Source organism: Grammomys surdaster, unplaced genomic scaffold, assembly GCF_004785775.1.
Source record: "Grammomys surdaster isolate TR1022 unplaced genomic scaffold, NIH_TR_1.0 334, whole genome shotgun sequence".
Lineage (NCBI taxonomy): Eukaryota > Metazoa > Chordata > Mammalia > Rodentia > Muridae > Grammomys > Grammomys surdaster.
Genome location: NW_021604753.1, coordinates 5,692,437 through 5,715,294, shown reverse-complemented (window position 1 = coordinate 5,715,294; position 22,858 = coordinate 5,692,437). Strand labels below are relative to the sequence as shown.

At 49.0% G+C, this 22,858-nt stretch overlaps 1 protein-coding gene, 1 long non-coding RNA gene and 1 other non-coding gene across 4 annotated transcripts in view; 1 reads left to right on the top strand and 2 right to left on the bottom strand.

Moving 5' to 3' along the window:
* Positions 1-4,635: 4,635 nt before the first annotated feature.
* LOC114630289 lies at positions 4,636-4,761 on the top strand. Its single transcript, XR_003712805.1, has one exon. It is a non-coding gene; the product is annotated as a small nucleolar RNA SNORA17 (small nucleolar RNA).
* A 1,941-nt stretch (positions 4,762-6,702) lies between these two features.
* On the bottom strand, positions 6,703-7,278 carry LOC114630217. The gene is made up of 2 exons (XR_003712785.1): positions 7,058-7,278; positions 6,703-6,833 (listed from the first exon to the last, which is right to left on the bottom strand). It is a non-coding gene; the product is annotated as an uncharacterized LOC114630217 (long non-coding RNA).
* A 2,798-nt stretch (positions 7,279-10,076) lies between these two features.
* Tmem114 (transmembrane protein 114) overlaps positions 10,077-22,858 on the bottom strand; it is a 15,478-nt gene continuing 2,696 nt past the window's right edge. Inside the window, exons 3-4 of one of the 2 annotated variants that reach the window (XM_028778417.1) lie at positions 13,959-14,096; positions 10,077-10,556 (exon numbers count right to left, since the gene is read on the bottom strand). In XM_028778417.1, coding sequence (XP_028634250.1) covers positions 10,324-10,556; positions 13,959-14,096 — 371 coding nt within the window. In that variant the 3' untranslated portion in view covers positions 10,077-10,323. The remainder of the gene's footprint in view (positions 10,557-13,958; positions 14,097-22,858) is intronic. The other variant, XM_028778418.1, reaches the window with a different exon arrangement.

Here is a 22,858-nt window from a genome sequence, read left to right as displayed (position 1 = left end):
CCCCCCCCCCCAGCATCTTCTCTTGTGATGCTAAGCATGTTTCTTCATCCTTCTTTGGCTCCTTGTTTCGACTTTTCCTTTTCCATGTCCTCCACTGACAACCCACTGTGTTCCAGTTTCATCTCGGCATGTTCATTTAGACTGAAGGTCCTCAGGTTTTGCTGTGAATGGGATCCCCCAGAGTGTCAGCTGAGGCATGGGTTCCTTAGACCGTCTCTTGAAGTGTGTAATTCAGTAGATCTTTCTAATGCGGGATCTGAGAGTTTTCATTTAGGATGAGTTCCCTTGTCGTGCTGAAGCTTCTTTTCCAGAGTCCACGGGGTTTTAATACCGACCACCCTGCATTAGCCTACTCTATCCTGTCTTATGTCACTTTGTCGACGGCTTCCTGGGCTTCCAGTATAGTTTCTCCCTCCTTAGAATTTGCCTGGTTTTGTTTTAGATTTTGGGTTTAGTAATATAGTCCAGGCTGACATCAAACTCACTATGTAGCCAAGGCTGACTTTGAACTCTTGGTCCTCCTGTCTCTACCTCCCTGGTGCTGGGATTGAGGGCATGTGCCACCATACCTTTCTTTATAAAGAAAGAAAATCATGGGCCCATGTGCCTGGCACTTGGGAACTACTGGTCTTGACTCAGCAAACGATAGAAGCTGTATTAGTTAATTTTATCATTGCTGAGACAAAATACCAGTCAAAAGCAGCTTGGCGGGGAGGCTGGTGTGAGGGCCATGGGTTGGGAGGATGTAGTCCTCCTCCTGCTGGCAGAAACATGAGGCAGCTGTCCATGCTGGGTCTGCAGTTAGGAAGCAGAGATGGATGCTGGTCCTCAGCTGAGTTCCTCCCCTTTCTCTTCCATCTGCAATCCCAGTTCACAGAACTGTGAGGCTCACATCCAGAGTGGGCTTCTCTTCCTCAATCAAAGCTTTCTGGAAACATCTTCATAAACACCCAGTGGTATATTTACGCAGTGATTCTAAATACATAACAATGGTGACAATGGTGTTAATGAAGAACAATAGGAAGTGTGATCGGGGTCAGACATGTGCACGTAGTCCTCGGGGTTTGCCGTGAACGAGTCACACAGTGCACGAGTCACCCAGGCGGGCCCTTTACATGCACCATTTTATAGCAGCCCTGAGAAAAAGGTTAGACCCCTTCTAGAATGACACCCTCTGCAGGCAGAGCAACTAAGGTACATGCTCAGTCAACCATCCACAGTTACAAGCCTCACTAAATGGCTGGGCTTAAATTCAAACTCAAGGCCACAACTCACTTCTTGGAGACCAGGCTTTCCTTTCTGTCTTATTTACAGTCAGTCTCTGAGGATCCAAGGTGCACTTCCTCAGGAAATTGACACCTTGTGACCAAATGCTCTGAACAAATGTCTTGACCCATGGCATGGTTCTCTGACAACCGGACTTGTTCACTTCCACAGCCCTAACAAATTCAGATGCTGGAGGTTCAAAGAACTAACCACAGCCCACTCTGAGGCATTGATGGGCGTCCCTGGCCCCACAAGTAAGAGCTCAGCTGCAAACTTGCCTTCTGGCCATGGGATAGAAGTCTATCGTGCTAAGGAAATGGCTGTGATGGTGACTTCAGAGTTCACAGGGAGGACAGAACATGAAGAACATGGCTCTCTGGGACAGTGGGGATGTATTTTCGGACAGGGAAAAGCCTGTATGGGACAGGAACCACCAAAAGTAGCCCAGGTTAAGAATCTTGTCTTTCTTTAAACGTCACCCTCCACACAGTCAAGAGTTCATAGCAATCTTCAAAACTTACTTTTCCTAGGTTTTGTTCCCCAATGCAGTGTGTGTGTGTGTGTGTGTGTGTGTGTGTATGAGAGAGAGAGAGAGAGAGAGACAGTATGTGTGTGTTTGTGTGTGTATGTGGTGTATATGTGGTGTGTGTGTGTGGTGTGTGTGTGTGTATGTGGTATGTGGTGTGTATGTGGTGTGTATGTGGTGTGTATGTGTGTGTGTATGTGTGGTGTGTGTGTATGTTTATGTGTGTGCACATTTCTATGTGCTGTGTTTGTGGTGTGTGTGTCTATGTGTATGTGTGTATGTGCATGTATATGTGTGTTTGTGGTGTGCGTGTCTATGTATATGTGTATATGTGCATGTATATGTGTGTTTGTGTGTGGTGTATTTGTGGTGTGTGTATGTGCATGTATGTGTGTGTGTTTGTGTGAGTGTGTGGTGCATTTGTGGGGTGTGTGTATATGCATATGTGTGTGGTGTATATGTGGGGTGTGTGTGTGTGTATGTGCCTGCACATGTATGCTCATGTGTTGTGTGTTTGTGGTATGCATGTGTCTATGATGTGTCTATGTGCATGCATTGTGTGTTTGAGTGGTGTGTTTGTGGTATGTGTCTGTATGCATGCGTGTGTGCTATATATGTGGCTTGTGTGTGTGTGTGTGTGTGTATGTATGTTTGGTGTCTATGGAGGCTAAAGTCATGTGACTCTCCTCAATCATTCTACCTTTACTGTTTGAGACAGGCTCTCTCATTAAACCTGGAGTACATTGGTTTGCTGGCTGCTCAACGACCTTCAGAATTTGCCTGTGTGCACTCCACCCAAGGCTGGGGTTGCAGTCACATGTATGCTACCAGGCCCAACTTTTTTCATGATTTCCAGGATCTGAACTCAGGCCCTCAGATTGTGTAGCAGTCATTTTACCAAGGCATTTCCTAGCTCCTTGCCTGTGAAGATCTAGTAGAAATCTGTCCGTGTATTGTGAGCCTTTGTTGGGAGAGAGGGGAAGGCACAACCCACTATTCAGGGTGGGTCTCCCCATCAATCAACCCAATCTAGAAACCTCGTCATAGACCTTGCCCAGAAGTCTGTTCTAGCTCCTGTCAAAGTGACAATCTGCATTAAGCATCATGATGGCCTGTCCCAGCAGTGGGGTTTTAGAGTGTACACTTCCTACTTACTAAATACAAGGTTTCCAGAAGACCACACATGCTGTGTCTCCCTCACAGCAGGCCACAGCCACACCCTCCCTTTCCTGCTCCACTGGATCTGACCTGCAATGGGCTCTTGATCCACGCTGCCATAAACACACTCTGACATTTAAACATGTAAGCTCTACACATTTACACCGCTCTGGAGACACGGTCCTCAGAGCATGCCCCTGTCCAAGACAGTCCATGGCTGTGCTTCTCTGGGTTTGTGCCTCTCCTGTTTTCCTGTGTGTATCCACATCTCTCTTTCTCCCTCTCTCCTCTCCTCACAAACCCTCCAAGTGTTCCCAGGGGATCCTCACTTGTAAATATTTGGAAAGGCTCAGGCTGTTGTTAGAACAAGTCTGGGATGGGGACTCCGCTCTGATATCCACAGAGACCTAATGTCCCGTCCCAGATGTTGGATGTCGTATGTCTAGGAAACAAAAAATGAAAGTCACCAGGGGACCAGCAATGACTGTAGATCACCCCCCACTCCACCCCACTTCTATTACACATTAAACCCAGACAGACTCCCAGGAGTGGGAATCTGTGTGGATGGTGCTAGAACCTTTCACTACTAGAGGGTGCAGGACCCTGTCACCACTGAAGAGCTTCCCGAAGCAGCACCCACCACAGTCTCAGGATCTTGGCAGCTAGAGAATGGTCCCCGACCCCGACCCCCGGCCCCTGCTTGAGAAGGCTCAGAGCCCCTCATTGTGCCCAGGACCATCTGTTCCTTGTGCTGTAGAGCACAGGTGTCCTAGAAAAATGGCCACCATTCTTCAGCACATCTACCGTGTCAGCTTGCAAGCGTCCTTCTGGATCCTGCTTGTTGGCTGCTGCCGCTCTCTTCCAAGAGCAAGTGCGTGGGAAGGGTCATTGGGTTTTAGCTGGAGATTTCAACCACTTCTCCAAGCCGTTTGTGTGCAGTTCAGCCCTAGTTGTCCAAAGCAAAACCATCATCTGTGCTGGGTGAAGACTTTCCTGTGCAGCTGTTTTAGGGTCACCCCTGCTCCTGTTGAGAACCCCTCACCGATGCTCTATAAGTAAGCTCCACAGTAAGTCAGTGGACAAGTATTCAATCAATGAACTAGTGAGTGAATAAATGAGTCCTTGCAGTCACACTGAGTGTGACTGGGTTGTCCTGTGGTGCATCCATGGCGGGAGAGGGGGCGGCTCCCACTGGCTCCTTGCTCTTTCCTTTCTCCTTTGATCCATAGAAACCTCTCCCCTAGCTGCACAGCACACCTGATCCCAGTATGCTTCCCAGGGGGGGCCACTCTCTGATCTCTTCATGGATCTCCCTGCCATTCACTCTCTCCAGGGCAGACCAAGGAACCTTCAAACCACCATGCTCCCCCGCTGAGAACAAAAGGGACCGGCCAGGTCTGGGCCATTCTTAGAGTGTTCATTCCACAGAGCTGGAGAGATGGCTCAGCGGTTATGAGCCCTGGCTACTCTTCCAGATAATGTGGGTTCAATTCCCAGCTCCCATATGGAGGCTCGCAACCATTTGTAACTAAGGTCCCCAGAGATCCAAGATTCCCCTTTCTGGCCTCTGCAGACACCAGACATACATGTGTTGAACAGACATACATGCAAGTAAAATATTCATACATATAGAATATGATAACAACAACAATAATAATAATGTTTTAATCTTAATTTTGTTTTAAATTGTCCTTATAGGCGTTGCAGATGTGGCTGCTATGTCACATGTGTATCTGTAGGTGGCAGAGAAGAGAGAGGCTATGTCTTCATTCAGTGTTCTGACCTATGAACATCTGAAGTAGCCTAACATTCCCTGAAAAGAGCAAGCCCGACACAAGCACCAGAGACCAGCCCTGTGCAGACCAGGATGGGCTCTCAGAGCAGGGGTCCAGCTGGAGACTAAAAGAACCTCACTTGGTACAGCAGGCCCCAGGTAAGAGTAAGCCCAAGACAGACAACAGTCATATGGGGTCACTCAGGCAGGCCTGGGTGAGGAGTGAGCCTGAAATGGCTTCCAGACCAGTGCCATGGGGCCCCGGCTAGGAGCTAGCCTGAGATGACCACAAGTCAGACACCGTGCAGGCCTGAGGGGGCAGACCATGCCCGAGATGACCATACTCAATGCCATAATGCACACAAGTGGGGCATAGCACTCTTGAGATGACGTCAGACACTCAGAGATCCCAGGCACCATCAAGAGGAGGAAATAAGTGGAGGAGAAATTGAAGAGAAAGATAAACAGAAGGATGTGTGCATGACAAAGAGAGGCAGAACTGGAGACTTTAGGGTAGTGAGGAACAGTCTGATGTGAGGAACCAGTGATGCCACCTGAGACCAGGGTGGGGTCCTGGCCTGTGCTGCCACTGGGAACCACATTTGGGTCCATGACCTTGCAGCAGCAGGGATCTGTTACCACCAAAGGCCAGACAGACTTCTTTGGTCTTGTCTGCCACCAGGGGACTCATTAATGTCTGAGGGCTGTGTAGAACTGGCCCCACCTGTCACCTGGACATTGTGGGAGACCTGACCCTGGGAGCAGGAGAGCAGGAGCGCTGACCCCTCCCCCAGCCACACGCAGTACTTAAGGTGAGCAGCGCACATTTCAGGAACTGCAGTGAAGCCAGCCCCAAGAGTATGAGCGTGGTCTCCCTTACCACCCGCAGCAGGTGGGGGACCTGGCCCTGATGGGGTCATGAGAGCCAAGAGCTGCCCCTGCCCCTCACCTGCTACAGCACTCAGGACAGCAGGCCCTGCACCTCAGTGGGCAGCACAGTCGAGCTGAACCTGATGGTGGGCGCACAGGTGGACCAGCCCTAGGGTGTGAGCACAGGAGAGCTGGCTCTGCAATTTGTCTGCCATGCAGCATCATGGGTGAGGGAGAGATGTCCTCCCCTATCCTTGCCCCTTACCACCTGTGGCAGGCAGGAAAGCTGTCCCTGCCCCTCACCTGCTGGTAGCACTCAGGAGAGGGGTCCCTGAACCTTGCCTAGGCATCACAATTGAGCTGGCCCTGGATGTAGGGGGTTGCAGGTGAGCTGGCCCTGAGGGTGTGAGTGCAGGAGAGCCCTCCCTGCTTCTTGTCTACTGGGAGGTGGTGCTGATGAGGGAGAGATGTCCCCTCCCCTCCCTCATCCTCACCACCTATTGCAGGTAGGAGAGCTGTCCCTGGGGTCATGAAATTGGAAGAACAGCCTCTGTCCCTCACCAGCAGCAATACTCGGGAGAACAGGACGTGCAGCTCACCTGGGCAGCAGGGTAGAACTGGCCCTGGTTGCTGGGGTTGCAGATGAACCAGCCCCAAAAGCAGGAGAGCAGGAGCGCTGACAGGCTCAGATAACACTTCGGCCCAGATCCAGGGCTTTGAGTTGATCCAACCTAACATCTTCCCTTACGATGAACAGCTGGAGTGCATGAAGGGGCCGGCCCCTCAGATCCAAAACTACAGGATCTCCATGACACAGGTCAACAATAGGATATCAGAGAGGAGTCCAGTGGGGATCCAGGACTGATAGAGTAGCAGAAGCCAGAGGCCTCATACCAGACCAATGAGTCATTGCAATGGACATTTGCAAGCAAAGAAGTGTGGACAAAAGGGTGTACTGAGGGACACACAGACACACTATAGCTTCCACCATGAGGTTTGTTTTTGTTGGTGGGGAAGTTGCAAGGGTGGAGGGTGGGCATGAGGAGATAGGGAGATAAGTGGGGGGTTCATGATGTGAAAGTCGCAAAGGACCAATACAAAGTTGCAATTTTTGTTTTACAACTTTTATTCCACTGGGTAGCACTGAGGCCGGAGTACTGGGAATTCAGTGCCTTTCCGTGAAGACGTTAGACGACAGCGGTGGAGAGAATCTGAAGACAGACCCACAGGCTCTCAGATCTACACGGAATTAGAATGTGACAGAATGGAATATCAGCAGAATCCTGCCCCCATTGAATGCCCTCTCCTCTGGCTATGAGCACAGCCTGCGTCCCTTCTCTTTCGCTCCCCGCATCTTTCTGTCCACTCCCCCGTCATTGCCTCAAACGTGCTGCCTTGTCCCCACAGCAGGACTTTTTCTCTTGCCGCCACCTGCCTGGTCTGCTGCTTTCTCACCCAGTCACCTGCTGCAAGAGATGTCTCTCCTGGCAGGTCACCTCACCGCCGCCTCTCATCGTTGTGACTTTACACACAGCCTGACTGTTGTGTGTTCCTGGATTGTGATCATTGTCTGTTTCCCTGTGACAGGGTAAGGGCCCTTCCCACCATCCGACTCTTTCCATTGACTTTCCAGGTCTTTGACAAAATATCGGAACAAAAAGCAATTCTAAGTTACAATCCATCGCTGCTGGGAAATCAAGGCGGGAACCGGAACCAGCAGTTACGTCATAACCGGTCGAGAACAGAAAGCAATCGATTCGTGCAGGTTTGAGCTCAGCTCAATTTCTCTGCTGGAATACAGCCCATTTTGGGGCTGGGTCTTCCCACATTAACAAAGGATTCGAGACAATCAGCCACAGGAACTTGATCTAGACCTTCTCTCACTGAAACACTTTTCCCAGGTGATTCCACCTTGGGTCAAGTTGACAAAAGCACCACTCACCAAAGTGTCCCCAGGCTTGACACCCACGTTAGACGTCTATAAACAATGAACAAATGAATGAGTTTCTCCTCCTTGACGCCGTTGGCTCCTTGGCTGCACACTGCTTGGGCATTACTCCTTTCTGTTCCCTCAGGAGGCTCCGCTGCCTTAAATGTATTTATTGACACGTAGTCCAGGAAGATATTACCTTCAGCCTCTACTCTCAACCTCCAGTTGGGGGTTCCAGTTGTAAGGACCAAAACTGTCTCTAGAACGCCTGATCTGTCTAGGAAAACTCAGGTTTTAACTACTTCCCTTAGCCCCTTTAGTTGGTCCTCTGGTACATTTCTACTGTGTGACCAGCAGATGGCAGCAAAGACCGTCCTTCTGATAACCGCCTCTGCAAAGGGTTCCTGGTCCTGGACTGCTGCCAGTCTCTGGTGGGGCCTGCTGCCTAGACTCTGTGTTTACACTTCTCCTGAATAAACAGAAGATGTCCCAAGTCCTAGGTCCATGGACAGAGATGTGGGTGATGCAGGTGTTGGCAGGAAAGCATTGACTTGTTTTGGAATTCCAGGTCTCAGTTCGATTCCCATTGCAACCCTTTCCTTCCTGTGCCTCCAGGACAATTATCATAGGCTGCCGCTGACTGTTTCCTCATCTGTATCCTGAAGGATCTATCCCCATAGAGCTACACGTTTCCCATGCCTCTCTCCTCAATGTGTCAGCTCAGCGAGCAAGGCTGGTCCTACATTCGGTGCCCCTCACTCTTTTCAGTGTTTGTTGACTGACTGACTGACTGACTGACTGACTGGTGTGTAGAATGTATAGTAAGTGCTCACTGAGCATCAGCTGTGAAGATGATGTCACGATGGAGATGATGATGTCAAATGAGGGATGGCATGGTAACCATGATGTCATGGTGAATATGATGTAAGGGTGAAGATGTCGTGCCAAGGATGATGGTGTCATGGCTGAAGATTATAGTGCTCTGATAAAGTGGATGCCCTTCTGTGAGTGACAATGATGTCATGGAGATAGTAGTGTCATCGGGTTGTTTGAATGAGAATGGCCACTGTAGAATAGGTTTGAATATTTGATCCTTAGCAGATGGGACTGTTTGGGAAAGATTAGAAGGTGTAGCCATGTTGGAGGTGTGTCACTAGGGATGGACTTTGAGATTTCAAAGGTTCCATTTCCTGTTAGCTCTCTGTCTCCTTCTTTTGGGTAAAGATATAAGCATTCAGCAGATATAAGCATAGCAGGCAGTGCTATGACTGCCTGCCTGCCTGCCGCTGTGCTTTCTGCCGTCACGGTCACAAACGCTGAGTCTGTGAGCCCCAACTTTAACATGGTCGTGGTGTTTGGTCACAACAATAAGAAAGTAATTAAGACAGTCCTTAGGATGTTGATGTCACAGAAGGGCTATGTCATTGGTGACTATGGTGGTGTCACTTGATGACAATGTCTTGCAAGGATGGTGACATTGTAAGATATGACGCCATGATGCTGAGAACAGTGTTGTCATCTAGTAACACGCACCGACGGCCGTGAAATCCACTGGCAACTCCTGCAGCTTCTTCAGCCCAAGGATCCCCACCTCCCACCTCTGAGCTGCAGTTCCCAGTGACTCCTGCTAAGCACTGCCAAGCTCCACAGAGAGAGCTCCCTCCTCTCAGGCCAGCGAGGGCTGATACCTGGCCTTCAGGTTGGGCACGGACAGAGGTGACCATCCCAGGAGTAGACTGTGTTTTCAAGGGCTGTTCTTACTGGCTGTGGCTGCCACTTGCCCCTCTTCCTCTGAGGGTCTCCTGACAACCCTGGAGAAGTTCAGAGGACCAACACTGCCCAGCTGAGGGGTCCAGGGGGTCTCTAGCCTCTGGGATGCGTCTGCTAACATTTCCAAAGTGAGCCCCTAGCCCAGAAACTCCTTGTACCAGAAAACCTTTGCTCTAGAGAATTATCAGGACTCTTCCCAAGTCCTCCACTTCCCTCCTCCACCCCAACTCCCCTCTCTCACTTCCCCCTCCTCCACCCCCTCTGTTACCCCCTACTTCCCTCCTTCACCCTCTCCACTCCCTCCTCCACTGCCCTCCTCCTCCACCCTGTTCCCCCTCCATCCCCTCCTCCCCAAGCCCCTTCACTTCCTCCTTTACCCCCTCCCTCCACTTTTCCCTCCACTCTCCTCCCTCCCCCACCCCCTCTATTTGCACATACTGGCTAGGGTGACTCACTCCTTCCCTCCTTGGTGCTGGGACCCCAGAACTCTGACTTCTCCCTGGTGCTACCCACTGTGTCCTCTCTGTGTCCAGGTTGTGTGAAGCCCAAGGCAGCATCTTAGGTAGAAGGACCCCACACGACCCAGAGACACAGTGCTGACAGGCAGGATGACTCTTGAAAAGCCAAGCATGCCAGTGTCTCTGTGCACCTTCGCACAAGTTAACCGACCTCTCTGATCCACCTAGCATCTTCTCACAAAGAAGAGAAGCTGATCCAGAGGGCAGGGTTAAGGACAAAATGAAGCCAGAGGAGGCGCAGAGTGAGGCAGAGATGCAAAACTGCCGGGTGACTAGGATAGGCGTTTATTTCAGGTGATATGGGTTCCACACTCCCTCTCCACTTCTGGTCCACCAGAGGCACACACATGCTCACATCACAGCAGAATGGGCTGCCCAGAGAGCACAAAGACAGCAGCCAGGGAGCGCTCATCCACAGCTGGCCACTATTGGCCCTATCAGTGATATTTGAGGAAGAAAAGGTTGCCATCCACCGAGATGGGTCCAAAAGGCCCTACTGGGTTGGCCAAACTCAGATGACTTGGTCCTGCCTCTGGCTCAGGCTGAGCACACGTGCAGCTGCCAGGAAGACCACCCCAGTGAGCAGCTCAGAGACAAAGCTAATCCAGCCGAGGGCCAGGGACCAGCCAAAGCGTATGTCCACCTGATCCAACAGGGTCCTCTCCTCCAAGAGGCATACTGCCTCTCGGAAGGCGGCCGCTGAATAGGCAATGTAGATGCTGATTCCAGTGAGGGTCACCATGGCTGCAGGAAAAGACCGGGACAGTCATTCAGAACCTCCTGGCCTGCCCCTCCTCCTTCTTCCTCCTCCCCCTCCTCTTCTTCCTCCTCTTCCTCCTCCATCCAGTTCCCTCCTCCACCTCTCCCTCTTCTCTCCTCTACCCCCTCAGCTTCCTTTCTCCCTCTTCTTTCAACTCCTCTTCCTCTCGCCTCCTTCTCCCTCCTCCCCTGCCTCCTTCTATCTACTTTGTGAATGAGAAATCCTGGAAAGAAGCTTTGTCTGCAAAGGTTGATTGACTAGACTTCAGTGATGTAGAGGGTTGTCCCAATCGAGGGCCTTAGAGGGCTGTCAGAGAGCGAGCGAGCCCTAGAGCAGCCTTCTCCCCATCTTACTATAACACACGCACCCAAGTGTACCCACCAATGGATTTGAAAAGTGTCTTCACCTATGGCTTTCTTTATTCTGTGCTATAAAACATTCCATGAATTTCTACTTCATTGAAACATGATGTTTGTGGAGTCTGGAGACCTGAATCTATGTTCCCAGGCCATGATCACTAATATTCAACTCCAGAAAGAAAAAGAAAAAAACCTTCTATTCTATTGACGTAAGAGCTGGGTTTTCTTCCCATACACCTCCTTCTCTTCTTCCCCCTGCCAAATCCTCCTCCCCCGACCTTCCTCTCCCTCCCCTGTCTCCCTCATTTCCTCCCCCCTCTCCTCTTTCTTCTCTCCTCTTCCATTTTCCCTCTGTTGTACAAGACTGTCCTCCCAGCCAAACTGCTGCTAACATCAGGAGTTCTGCTGGGCCTAATTCCAAAAGATCACCACAGCTGGGCTGGAGAGGGCAGGGAGGGTCTTAGGACTCTCACTTGAGTAGCTAGCCACCACCATTATATGCATTTCTACCCTAGTTTTTTGTGGACTTGGGGGAAGGGCTAGAGGAGATCAGAGGGGAGAAGGAGAGGGTTGAGCTTTGTCTACACAACTACAGGGAGTCATCACACATACTGGGTAGGTGCAGGCCTTCCAGTGTAGCTGCTCTAAGGTCATCTGTACCACTGCCTGTAACCCCTCACCCACTGCTCTGTAAGTAAGCCTCATAAACTCATAGTTTCCCCTGGTGAACATCGTTGAATCATACCTCATTGGAACCCGAGGAGGAAAAGATGTGGTTTACATCTTTTCTAGGGAGAAATTTTAGCAACATCCTCCTGTCTACACACACACACACACACACACACACACACACACACACACCTACCTTTACCTTCCCTTTTCCTTTCTCCCTATCTCCTCTCCCCTTACCTATTTCTCTTCCCAGCCAAGGGTCTCCCATCACTCCCCCTGTCTGTAGGATGTCTGTAGGTTTTTGCTGAGCCTGACCCCTGCCTGCTGCAGCCCCCTCTACTCCCTCATACCAGAGGGAACATTTCCTAGTCCTGGCTAGTTCTGTCTGAACTTGCGTAGGACACACCCCTGTGACTTCATAGCCTTATAGCCAGGGTCACAGTTGCAGCTTTCCCTTTGGGTCTCTCTTCAGACTGGGAGTCCTGGAAAGTCCTATCCAAGCCTCTTTCCCCTGACACCTACTGTGCCGGCACACAATAGGTCTCCATAAGATATTGATTCATTGCTAGATGATCCAGGATGGTGGCAACTGGCCACACCTGAGTTTTGTTATTTTGTTTCAGTTGTGTAGTGTAGGACCTTGCTCATGCTAAGCAGATGCTCTTACCCGGCTTCTGTCTTCCAGCCCTTTTGTGGCCTTTCACTTTGAAGTATCATTAAATGAATAACTCAGTCCTTTGATGGTGCCAGCCATACAAGCTGGTTTGTGCCTCCAGATCAGAGCGGGCCACCATCAGAGTCTTACCTGAGGGTACCGATGTGAGAATTAGCTGCTGAGTGAACCACCATAGCCAAGGCCATGAATAACCACGGGAAGACAATGCTTCACCTTATCTGTACCTTCCTTGATTTTCCTCCTTTAGAGTTCTCTAGAAATCATCTTTCTCATGTGTGAGTGCCTGTGTGTGTGCATGCATGTGTGTGTGCTTGCATGTGCTTGTGTGATGTGTACATGTGTCAAGAGGACATCCTGTCTGTCGCTCACCACCTAATCCCCTTGAGACAGGATCTCTCACTATCTTGGAGCCAAACTTGCAGTCAGCTCCCTGTCTCTACTCTTGACCACTGGGGCTATATGTGTTCTTACAACCATGCCTGCATTGTTCCATGGTTTGGGGGATCTGAACCTGGGTTCTCTTGCTTACAGGCTGAGCTATCTCCTAGGCCTCTGTCTTTCTTTCTCTTGTTTTAATGCAGGGAGCCAGAGAGCAACCATCTGGGGTGTGGGTCCCACTTTCCCAAAACCTATAGCCAGCCATGTAAACAGAACTGCCTCAGCCAGTGTCTGCCTGCCTGGCTTTTGTTTGGATGTGGTTGATTTTGTTTGGTTTGGTGAGGTTTGGTTTAAGTATGGGTTTGGGTTTTTGGAGGTGTGGTTCATATTTGGATTTGAGAAGCACGGTTTGATCTGGTATTGTTCTCTGTTTGTAAGAATTACATTGTATGGTATTATCTGGATTGCAGCTTGAGATCATCACTCTCCTGGGTGTTGCGATAATAGTGTGTACCACCATGTCCTAATGTGTGTCACCTTCTCACAGTGCATTTTCACAGTGTGATGCACACGGCTGTGACATGTGTGCATGGCGTAGCTTAAGAAGCTGTTGAATACATGGGTCATCTTACACAGCTTCTTTTTATAGTGAAACACATAAAATCTACTCTCTGAACCACATTCAAGTGCAGGGCATTTAGGTACATGGTCTGTAGATGCTTACTGTAATCGAGAGAATGGGCAATAGGTCCCTGAACTTATTACACCTGCTAAATGAAGCTGAGAGCCATTCAACCAGCATATCCTCAGACCCATCTGAAGTTTCTACTTGTGGTTCTGTTCTGTCTCACCGTGAGCTCTGCTTACTGAGAACCTGCAGCCAAGTGAAGCCATGTGCAACGTGTCCTTCTGTGCCTGGTCAGTCTGATTTCCCACAACAGAATTGCTACTCCAGCAGAAGGCAGCAAAGGCAGCAGGTGCCAGGGTCTCTTGTCAGCCCACAGCTCTAAACTGGAAGCCAAGGCCATCATGAGAGACCAGACAGAGGTGGCAGACACAGCTTTGAAGCAAGATGTTGGAGTTGACTCCTAAGGCTATGCCCTGCCCCCTACTTCTCTTCCTTCCATGAAACCAGAGATCTGGGGAGCTTAAGGCTGAAAACCACTGCCCCTTCCAGCTGCTGTCACAATCTGGGCAGAGAAGGTCCTTAGAGAACCTGAGTCCTGCCCCTAAAGAGTGTTACGGCACAGTACTCATCAGTACAACTGTAGAACCTAGGCTTGGGGCAGATGTACACCTACCTCCAAAGAGAAAGAGGGTCCCAGTGAGCAGCAGCAGGAGGTGAGCTCGGAGGAGGAGGCTCAGGAACCCGGTCATCCCCCCAAACACCATCACGATCAGACTGAGTGGCAACAAGATCACAAATGTCCCATGCATAGCTAAGGAGAAGAGGGGAACAGGCACGGGGGTTACTAGTATCTAGCATCCAATCGTTTGCATATGCTCACCACGTACCCACAATAGTAGGACTACACTACTTCCAATGGTAATTAAGAACAGGGGAGACTTCTGAACGCTGGGTCTGAACTGTGAGCATCTTTGCACTTACTCTCTGTAACCCCTGGAGGGCAGTGTTGTATCATTTACTTATTCTCTCAGCGCAGACTCAAGAGCCTGCTACTCTAATGGGTATGCAAATGAACGAATAAGTATGAGATAAACACCACTAGAGTTCCTGAAAAATTTAATTCCCTTCTAGCTGAGGACAGTGTTAAGTGGGTGAGCAGGTGAGTGAATGGGCAGAGGCAGTGAAGAAAGGACAGCGTATAAAACCCCCATGTCTGGGGCTGGAGAGATGGCTCAGCGGTTTAGAGCACCTGTTGCTCTTGCAGGGGACCTAGGTTTGAGTCCCAGCTGTGAGAAATTAATTAATTTTTAAAAACGTACAAAGCCAGACGTGGTGGCACACTCCTTTAATCCCACCACTAGGGAGGCAGAAGCAGGTGAATCTCTGTGAGTTCAAGGCCAGCCTGGTCTACAAAGTGAGTTCCGGGACAGCCAGGGCTGTTACACAGAGAAACTCTGTCTTGAAAGACAAGAACAAAACAAAACCCTATACCCATATTCTGCTTCTACCTAGCCCTGTCCCAAAATTACAGACACATCATAAATTTAAGGCACATGACTCATTTTATACTGGGAGGGGAGCATGGATCTAATCTCATCCCATACCCTAAAAGTAACTACACACCCGAAATCCTTGCTGATCTTAATAATAAAATATTAATGCAATACAGGGGCCAGAGAGATGGCTCCATGGGCAAAAGCACTGGCCACATCAGCCTGAAGATGGAAGGAGAAAGCTAACTCTACAAAGTTGTCCTCAGGTCTCTCCCTGTGGGCTGTGCTACACCTGCCTACACACTATACACAGCAATGAACAAGATTTTAAAACTGTCATACGATCAGTCTCTGACCATGATCTAGGGGCTTGACTGTAAAAATAGTACAGACTGGGTGGAAATTGCCCCTTCAATTTTGATCTTTCATGAGGGTGCTAGAGAGTCAAACCCAGATTCTCACCCTTGTATCACAAACTCTTTACTCTCTAAGCCATCTCCTCAGCCCCTCCCCCCAGGACATATTAAATTCAGCAGATGAATAGATGCTGTCTGCTAGGAGCCCCTCTCCATGGTCCAGAGACGAAGATAAAGCTCACAGACTGGACCCCCTGTGCATGAGCTGACAGACTGCACACAGGTATTAGCATGAAGATCATAGTGCGTCTAAGAGCCACACAATCCTCAAAAGCCATTAAATCAACAAACTCAACCACCAGGAACACACCAACACTGAGAGAAACTGGAACACGAGTATCCCTCAGTTGTCTCAGGATCAGGCAAGCACCGGCTGCCCACGCTCACATCCCCAGGGCTCCAGTGTCTGTTCTAACATCTGAAAGCCCAGAGGCCATAACAAGCTAGGGGTGTGGGTGTAGGTTTGCAAACCTCGGTTTTCTCATCTGTCAAATGGAGAGCCAACAAATAGCCCATCCTTTGAACCTGTGAGTTGAGGACTCAGTACATGAAAGGAAAAAACAATTATGGAGGGGTTGAGGAGATGGTTCTGTCTACTAAGCACCTGTTGTACAGACATAGGGACTTGAGTTTGAAACCTTAGCACTTGGGAAAGTGGGGTGCCACAGCAGCATCTGTAACTCCAGTGCTAGGGATGTGGAAAGATGGATTTGCTTTTTGTTTGTTTTGATTCGAAAGACGGTTTCTCTGTGTATCCTGGCTGTCTTGGAACTCACTCTGTAGACCAGGCTGGCCTGGAACTCACTCTGTAGACCAGGCTGGCCTGGAACTCAGACATTTCACTGCCTCTGCCTCCTGAGGACTGAGATTAAAGGCGCAGTATAAAAGCTCCAGGGATGGTTCTGGGGATGTGGCTCTGTACACTGCCTGCCTATCGTTCAGGAAGCCCTGTGTTCCAAACCCAGAAACAAGTAAAACCAGGCATGGTTCTCAAAAATAATTTTAAGGGGTGTGTTTGGCACACTGAAGAGTGAGCCAGATTTGATTCCAAGCACCCAAGTGGAAACTAACAACTGTTTGTAACTTCAGTTCTAAGGGGGCCCAACATCCTCTTCTGGCCTTCATGGGCACTGCACACAGGGGTGCACAGACGTAACACACATACACATGTAATACTAATAATACTACTAATAATAAATATCTCCAAAACAATTTATTTAAACCAGGTATTGTGGTGCATGCTTATAATCCCAGTAGTTGGGAAGTAGAGGCAGAAGAATCAAAAATTCAAGGTCACCCTCAGCTACACAGTGCATGCTTGGCCAGATTGGGTTACTCGAGACCCTGTCAAACCAAAAAGCACCAGGGATTTATTTGCTAAGCTTTAGAGTCAAGGTATTTGAAGTCATGGTCTTTGTCCCCACTGCAGGGGGTGGCCCTGCCTCTCAGCAGCCACTTTGGGGGCAGCAGGCAGCAGCGTTGGCTTAGGCTGCTTCACTTCAGCTTGGCTCTGTCAGGAGAACATCAGGATCTGAGGCCTGGAGTGAGGTCTGAGGTGGGTGGAAGCGTGCCTTCCAAGGACACTGTGGGAGCCTGGTCTCTGCTTACATCCTGGCTGTGGAGGGAGCAGTTTTGTTCAGCCAAGTGTCCTCACCACATTGTGTCACCACAGCCCCAAAGTGATGGACCCGACTGAGAGCAGCACAGTGCGACCTTTGAGTCCATGAGCAAAAATAAACTTTCTGGGCTCAGGAGTCAATCAAGGCAGGTGTCCTAATAAGGGAACACTGGCTAATCCAGCTGAGGGACGGCAGCAAACAGCAGCACACGGCCTGTAACACTGTGTAACCGGCACGTCCATTCCTCTGTGCAGCTTAATGTTCTAGGTATATTAATCTTTTCTTCTTACAGGCTCCATAATTTTCCTTAACGCTGTCTATACACATAAATGTCTAAACATCCTCCATTCAACCCGCTGAGGCTTTTCCCCGTGGCTCCAAACAAGCATGGTAAACCTCATCCTAGAAACATCACAGAGCTCCTACACGTGGAGTCGACGTTGTAGGATTTTTAAACATGGGATTGGCTTTCCATAGACACCCCAGAAAAGCTGCCTTCATACCCAAGCCTTCACACTCCCAAGGAGTTGAGGCCCTGCCTTAGTCAGTTTTCCGTTGCTGTGGCAAAACATCTGAGGGAGAGAAAAATAAAAAGAAGAAAGGTTGCTTTGGGCTCAGAGTTTCTGATGCTTCGGTCTGTGCTCACCGGGCTTCCTGGCTCTCAGGCTGGTGATGACAGACATGCCATATCAGATATCAGAGAGCTACTCGTCTCTAGGCAGCCAAGAAGAGATGGGGGTGGGCATAGGGAGGTCAAGGACACAGTACTTCTCAGCCGCTTCCTCCAACCCTTTGCTCCTAAAGCTCACCAGCTCAGACTCCACAGATTCAGCCATGGATGCAGCCAGTGTCACCCGGTGACCGCTCTCTGCCCTCGACACTCAGTGACCTCTCCACTGACCAAGACTGTGAGAGGAGATTCCATATCCAAAGCAGGACAGACCGTGGGGCTATGGCCTCGATACCTCTCTGCACCCCACCTTGTCTGCAGCACTACTCTGAGGAAATCACACATTATTTCCCGGCTATGCCCAGAGCTTCTCAACGTTGCGGGTTTTATGTCCCCTCTGGTTCTGCCCCACGCTTCCATCCTCATTTCACACCCAGCCTCATTTTAATTTTCCACACGACTGCAGCCCGTGCATCCCGAATGCCGGGAAACCCGGTCTGGCGATTTCCTCCCCGCCCCCACCTCATCTTCTCAGAGATAGTCAGGCCAGGCCCCCAGCCTCAGTCAGCCTCTGCTGCCAGCCTGTTTTGCTAGGAAAAGCATTTGACCCTCTGAGTCCTCCTCTGACCAACTTCATCATGGTCACCTACTCAGAAGAGACACAGCTGAAAACGGATCTGGAAAGACCAGGCGTGCCTCTGAGAAGCATAAGCCCACCCTCCAGAACCGTGAGACTTCTGGCTGTTTCTGGAACACACTGACCCAATCCTCATCAAAGTCTTCTGCCTGAGGCAGAATAGCCTGAAACTCTGGCCGCGTGTGTGTGTGTGTGTGTGTGTGTGTGTGTGTGTGTGTGTGTGTGTGTTTACATGTTTCTGCATGTACAAGTCTGAGTGAACCTGTGTGCTGTACCCATAGAGGTCAGAGGTCAACCACAGGAGTCATTTCTAAGGACTCTGTTTGGGTTTCAAGACAGAGTCCCTAGCTGGCCTGGAACTCACCGTTCATCTGTCTAGACAAAGAACCTCGGATCCACCTGTCTCTTGACCATCCACCTACTAATACTGGGGTGACAAGCATGGGACATACCTGATGTTTTTTTTTTTCAGGGGGCTTATGAATTTTGGTTTGGTTTAGTTTTGGCTGTTGTTTAGACTGGGTTTTGTAGGTTCTAGGTATCGAACTTGGGTCCTCATGCTTTCACGGCAGGCCAGTTCCCCAGGCCTATTGTCTTGTATGTCCATTGCACTAAAATGTGCACAGCATCATTCCAACAGAGGGGAAGTAAACTGCCAGGGTTCAAGTTCCCAACCTGCCAGCTATTTCACAAAGGTAACTCACCGCCCCCTGTGTACCATGTTTTCTCACCTACAACGCTGAGTATGATAACAATAAGGATATTGATAGAGGCTTGCTGTGGTGGAGATTAAATCAGTTGATATGTTTAAAGAGATAAGACCAGTGTTTGACCAGAGAAGCCAGTACCTCACAATATTCAATGCCAAACAGATAGTCCTGTGCTAGTGTAAAATAAATACATACTAAATAAATCAGTGGATTAGGATGGGGAAATGGCTTAGGGGAGAGATGCTTGCTATGCAACTGTGAGGGCCTGAATTCAAAACCCCAGCATCCACACTAACACCAGGTGTGGCAGCACCTGCTTGCCGCCCTGTAGGTTGGGCAGGGGTGCAGGGAGTCTGGTCATGGAGGCTCACTGCCAGCTGTCTAGCTGAAACAAGAAGCTCCAGGTACAGTGAGAAACCCTGTCTCAAAAAAAAAATAAGGTCTAAAGTTATAGAGGAAGAAACTCAACATCAACCTTTGGCCTCCACAAGTATATGACTAACATGTACATGTGCACACACACACACACACACGTACACACATACATACGTGCACACACAAAAGCATTCTTTTTACAAATGTTATCATGTTGTACATACATGTATATGTATTAGAGAGATCATGTCTCTGTCATATCTGATCACATGTGTCATATCATGCATGTAGGGCTCAGAGGACCCCTTGTGGTCTCTCTTTACCATGTTTCCATGGGTTCTAGGAACAAGACTCAAATCTACAAGCATGCACAGCAATCCCTTTACCCACTGAACCATCCTACCAGCTTCCAGAAATCTCTAAAATAAACAAATCTACAATTACTAGTTCCATTTTATAGTAAACATTTAGGTATTAATTGAGCTCCTACTACATACCAATCCTATCCCTGGATCTTTGCATATAGGATCTCCATTCCTCCCAGAAGAACCCACTTACAGACACAAGTGACTGCCAAGAATGCACACAGGTAGGTAAATTGCTGTCAAGAGTCCCCACTTTCCAGCCCTTGTCTTTAAGGAGCTAACGTCATTTCCGCACCTTTATTTAGAGAGAGCACAAGGCCTGATGTAGTGGTGCACACCAATCTTGTCTGGTGAGGGAAAAAAATAAAATAAATAAATAAACACACACACACACACACACACACACACACACACACACACACGGTGTTGGCCAATCAGCATATAGCATCTTGTTAGCTTCACTCAGTTGGCTCAACATACAGGCACATGACTTAGTCTGGCCCAATGGGATACCTGACTGAAAGTTTCAGCAGCAAAGAAGCCCCTCCCTGCTGAGCTGCAGGACGCAGGCCCAAACAGACCACCTTCCAAAAGGAGGAAAAGAAAGGGAGATGCAGGGATCCCAACACACTGGCCTGCCTCAAATATGTGGGCCAGCCATTCCTCCTGTTTCAGTTGGCATGATCGGTATTTCTGTCATTACTACAGGAAGATTCCTGACTGACACCTCCAGTCTGCATGCTGTCCATCATTTAGTGAGCCTCCTTGCCCCTGAAAGCATTTGCCTAGAGCAAGTCTGAAAGCCAAATAAATACTCAAGCCAGGATTATTAAGACTCTGCTACTAAGGGACGTGCTCCCTGGATGCTGAACTGGTTGGTTTTCATTCAGGAAGGGTCTTAATGTAGAATTATCTAGATCTGATTGGCCTGTGAGCATGTCAATAGGGAAGGAGGGCTGTCTTGATTGTTGGTTGAGGTGAGAAGATCCACCCTGCACGCAGAAGGCATTATTTAACGCATGGGGCCCTTGACAACATAAAGTAGAGAAAGCTAGCAAGTAGAGAAAGTACAAGCAAGGAAGCAAAACTCCATCCGTCCATCTTTGCTGTTGACTGTGGCTGCAATTGTATTCCCGCCCTGCCTTCCTCATAGCAGTCGACTGTAAAATGGAATTGTAAGCCAGATAAATCCTGTCTTGCCTAAGATGCTTTTGTCAGGGTGTTTTGTCACAGTAACAGAGCTTACTCCAGAGCAGGTGGCTTTCTCTGTCCCCTGACTGGGAGAGGTAAGGAGGTAGGCCATCTGCTCCTGAACTTTGCAACTCTGCTCACACTTCTCCTCCCGGATGACCAAATGGAACCGGCAGGCAGTGGTGATGCAGCTTGCCGGACCATGCTGCCTGCCGGAGTCAGAATATACTCAAGTGGTCCCTTGGCAGGCTTGGGTTTTCTGCCCATCCATGCCCACCAGGACGAGCTTAGGGAGTTGACTCAGAACACTGTTGCCAACCTGTCTCTGGCCAATGTAGCGAATCTTTAAATGACTGGAACATCTTTACACCATAAAGATCTTGGACCAAACACAAAATTCATTTATGGGGAAAAACCAATTCTGAGAAAAAGCTCTCTCTGGAGGTGATTTCAATGAGTGTGCAGTCCGAAGGGGCAGCTTGCCCTCATTCCTGACTAATACAATGGAGATCGCAGCAGCCCCAGCTCCTGGCTGTACATGCAACCAAACACCCACCACCCCAGACTTTTTAAAGGCAACTCCCAAATTCCACCCTCACCACAAGATTAGAAGGAGGCCATCAAAATGGTTCAGCGAGTAAAGTGCTTGCCATGTAGGTCTCATGGCCTGAGTGCATTCCCAGATAAAGGTTGGGAGAACCAGCTCATGAAGTTGTCCTTTGATCTACACACAGACGTCACGCACAGTAATAGTAAACATCATTTTAAAAGCTCTCTGTGTAATAGGGAGATCTTTAAAAAGATCAGAAAGATGATGATTCCTACCCTCAATGTGATGCAGCTGCAGCCCAGAGAGGTGAGGAAATGCCCAAGGTCACACAAGAAGCTGCTGCTTAGACTTACATCCCAGGTGAAGAGCTGGGTGAGTACAGCTAAGAATATGCCTGTTTCTCAAGCTTGGGGGACAAGTAGGGCAGTTGCAGAAGCAAGTTGAGAGGAAAGCCAGCCCAGTGTCAACTATGTCTATGTGGGTCCAATAGGATTCACCTCTGAGCAGGACAAGGTGGCCAAATGACAACACCAGCCTTAACAAAGGGTCACCAGTGCGTCTACAGGTAAGAAGGAGCCTGGCAGAGATTTAGTGAGGAAAGTTGCTGATGGCGGAGAGCCAGCCATGAGCCTGCCAAGCCCTTCTTTGAGGAACTACACACACAACAACCAAAAGCAAAGTGTGGTCTTGATGGTGTTCATTTTGATCGTGTGATGTTTTATCACTGTTGGTATTATTTTCTCCCTCAGTTCGAGGGGTAAAACCCAGGACTTTGTGCATCCTAGGCAAGTCATTGAACTGTATCTCCAGAACCTTTTTTTATAAACTACTAGCTTAGTTTAAGTTGCCCAGGCCGACTCTGAACTCACACTAGAGCTCAGCAAGCAGTCTTTAAACTTTTGGTCTTCCTGACTCAGCCTCCTAAGTGTTTTGTGTATTTTCATTCCCATTTTCTGGGGTCCGGACAGCACCCTTAACGCATTTGACATCTCATCTCAGTGTGGAAATAAGGCTTAGAAAAGCCAAGAAACCTACCCCAGGATTTAAGAGATTCAAAGAAGGCACTGAGTTAGGACTAGACCCTTCCCTCACATACTTCAAATACAGAATTCTAGATGATTCTTGAAGCAGTACTCAAACAACAGCCAAAGCACCTCACAGCGCAGCTGGAGTACACGGCAGTACAGACTGCCTGCAGCTCTCCTTAGCTCCCTCATGGGGACAAGCACAGGAGCCTCTGACAGCGGAAACTTACACAGAGTTGTGCTGGAGCTGACTGGGAAGCTGCTGACAAGAGACAGGTAAGATTTGGGGAATTTTGTGAGCAGGTAATATTATGTTGACAATTTAAAACTGGCCACAGTGGAAATACAGCACAGAGAAGGGATAATATTTTTTTTAAAGGGCTTTAAATTTTCTTCAAGAGACCTATTTGTTAAATATTTCCCAGAATGCTATTGGACTTGAAAAAAGCAGTTTGGTTCCAATCATCCATTTATACATCCATCCATCCATCCATCCATCCATCCATCCACTCATCCATCTGT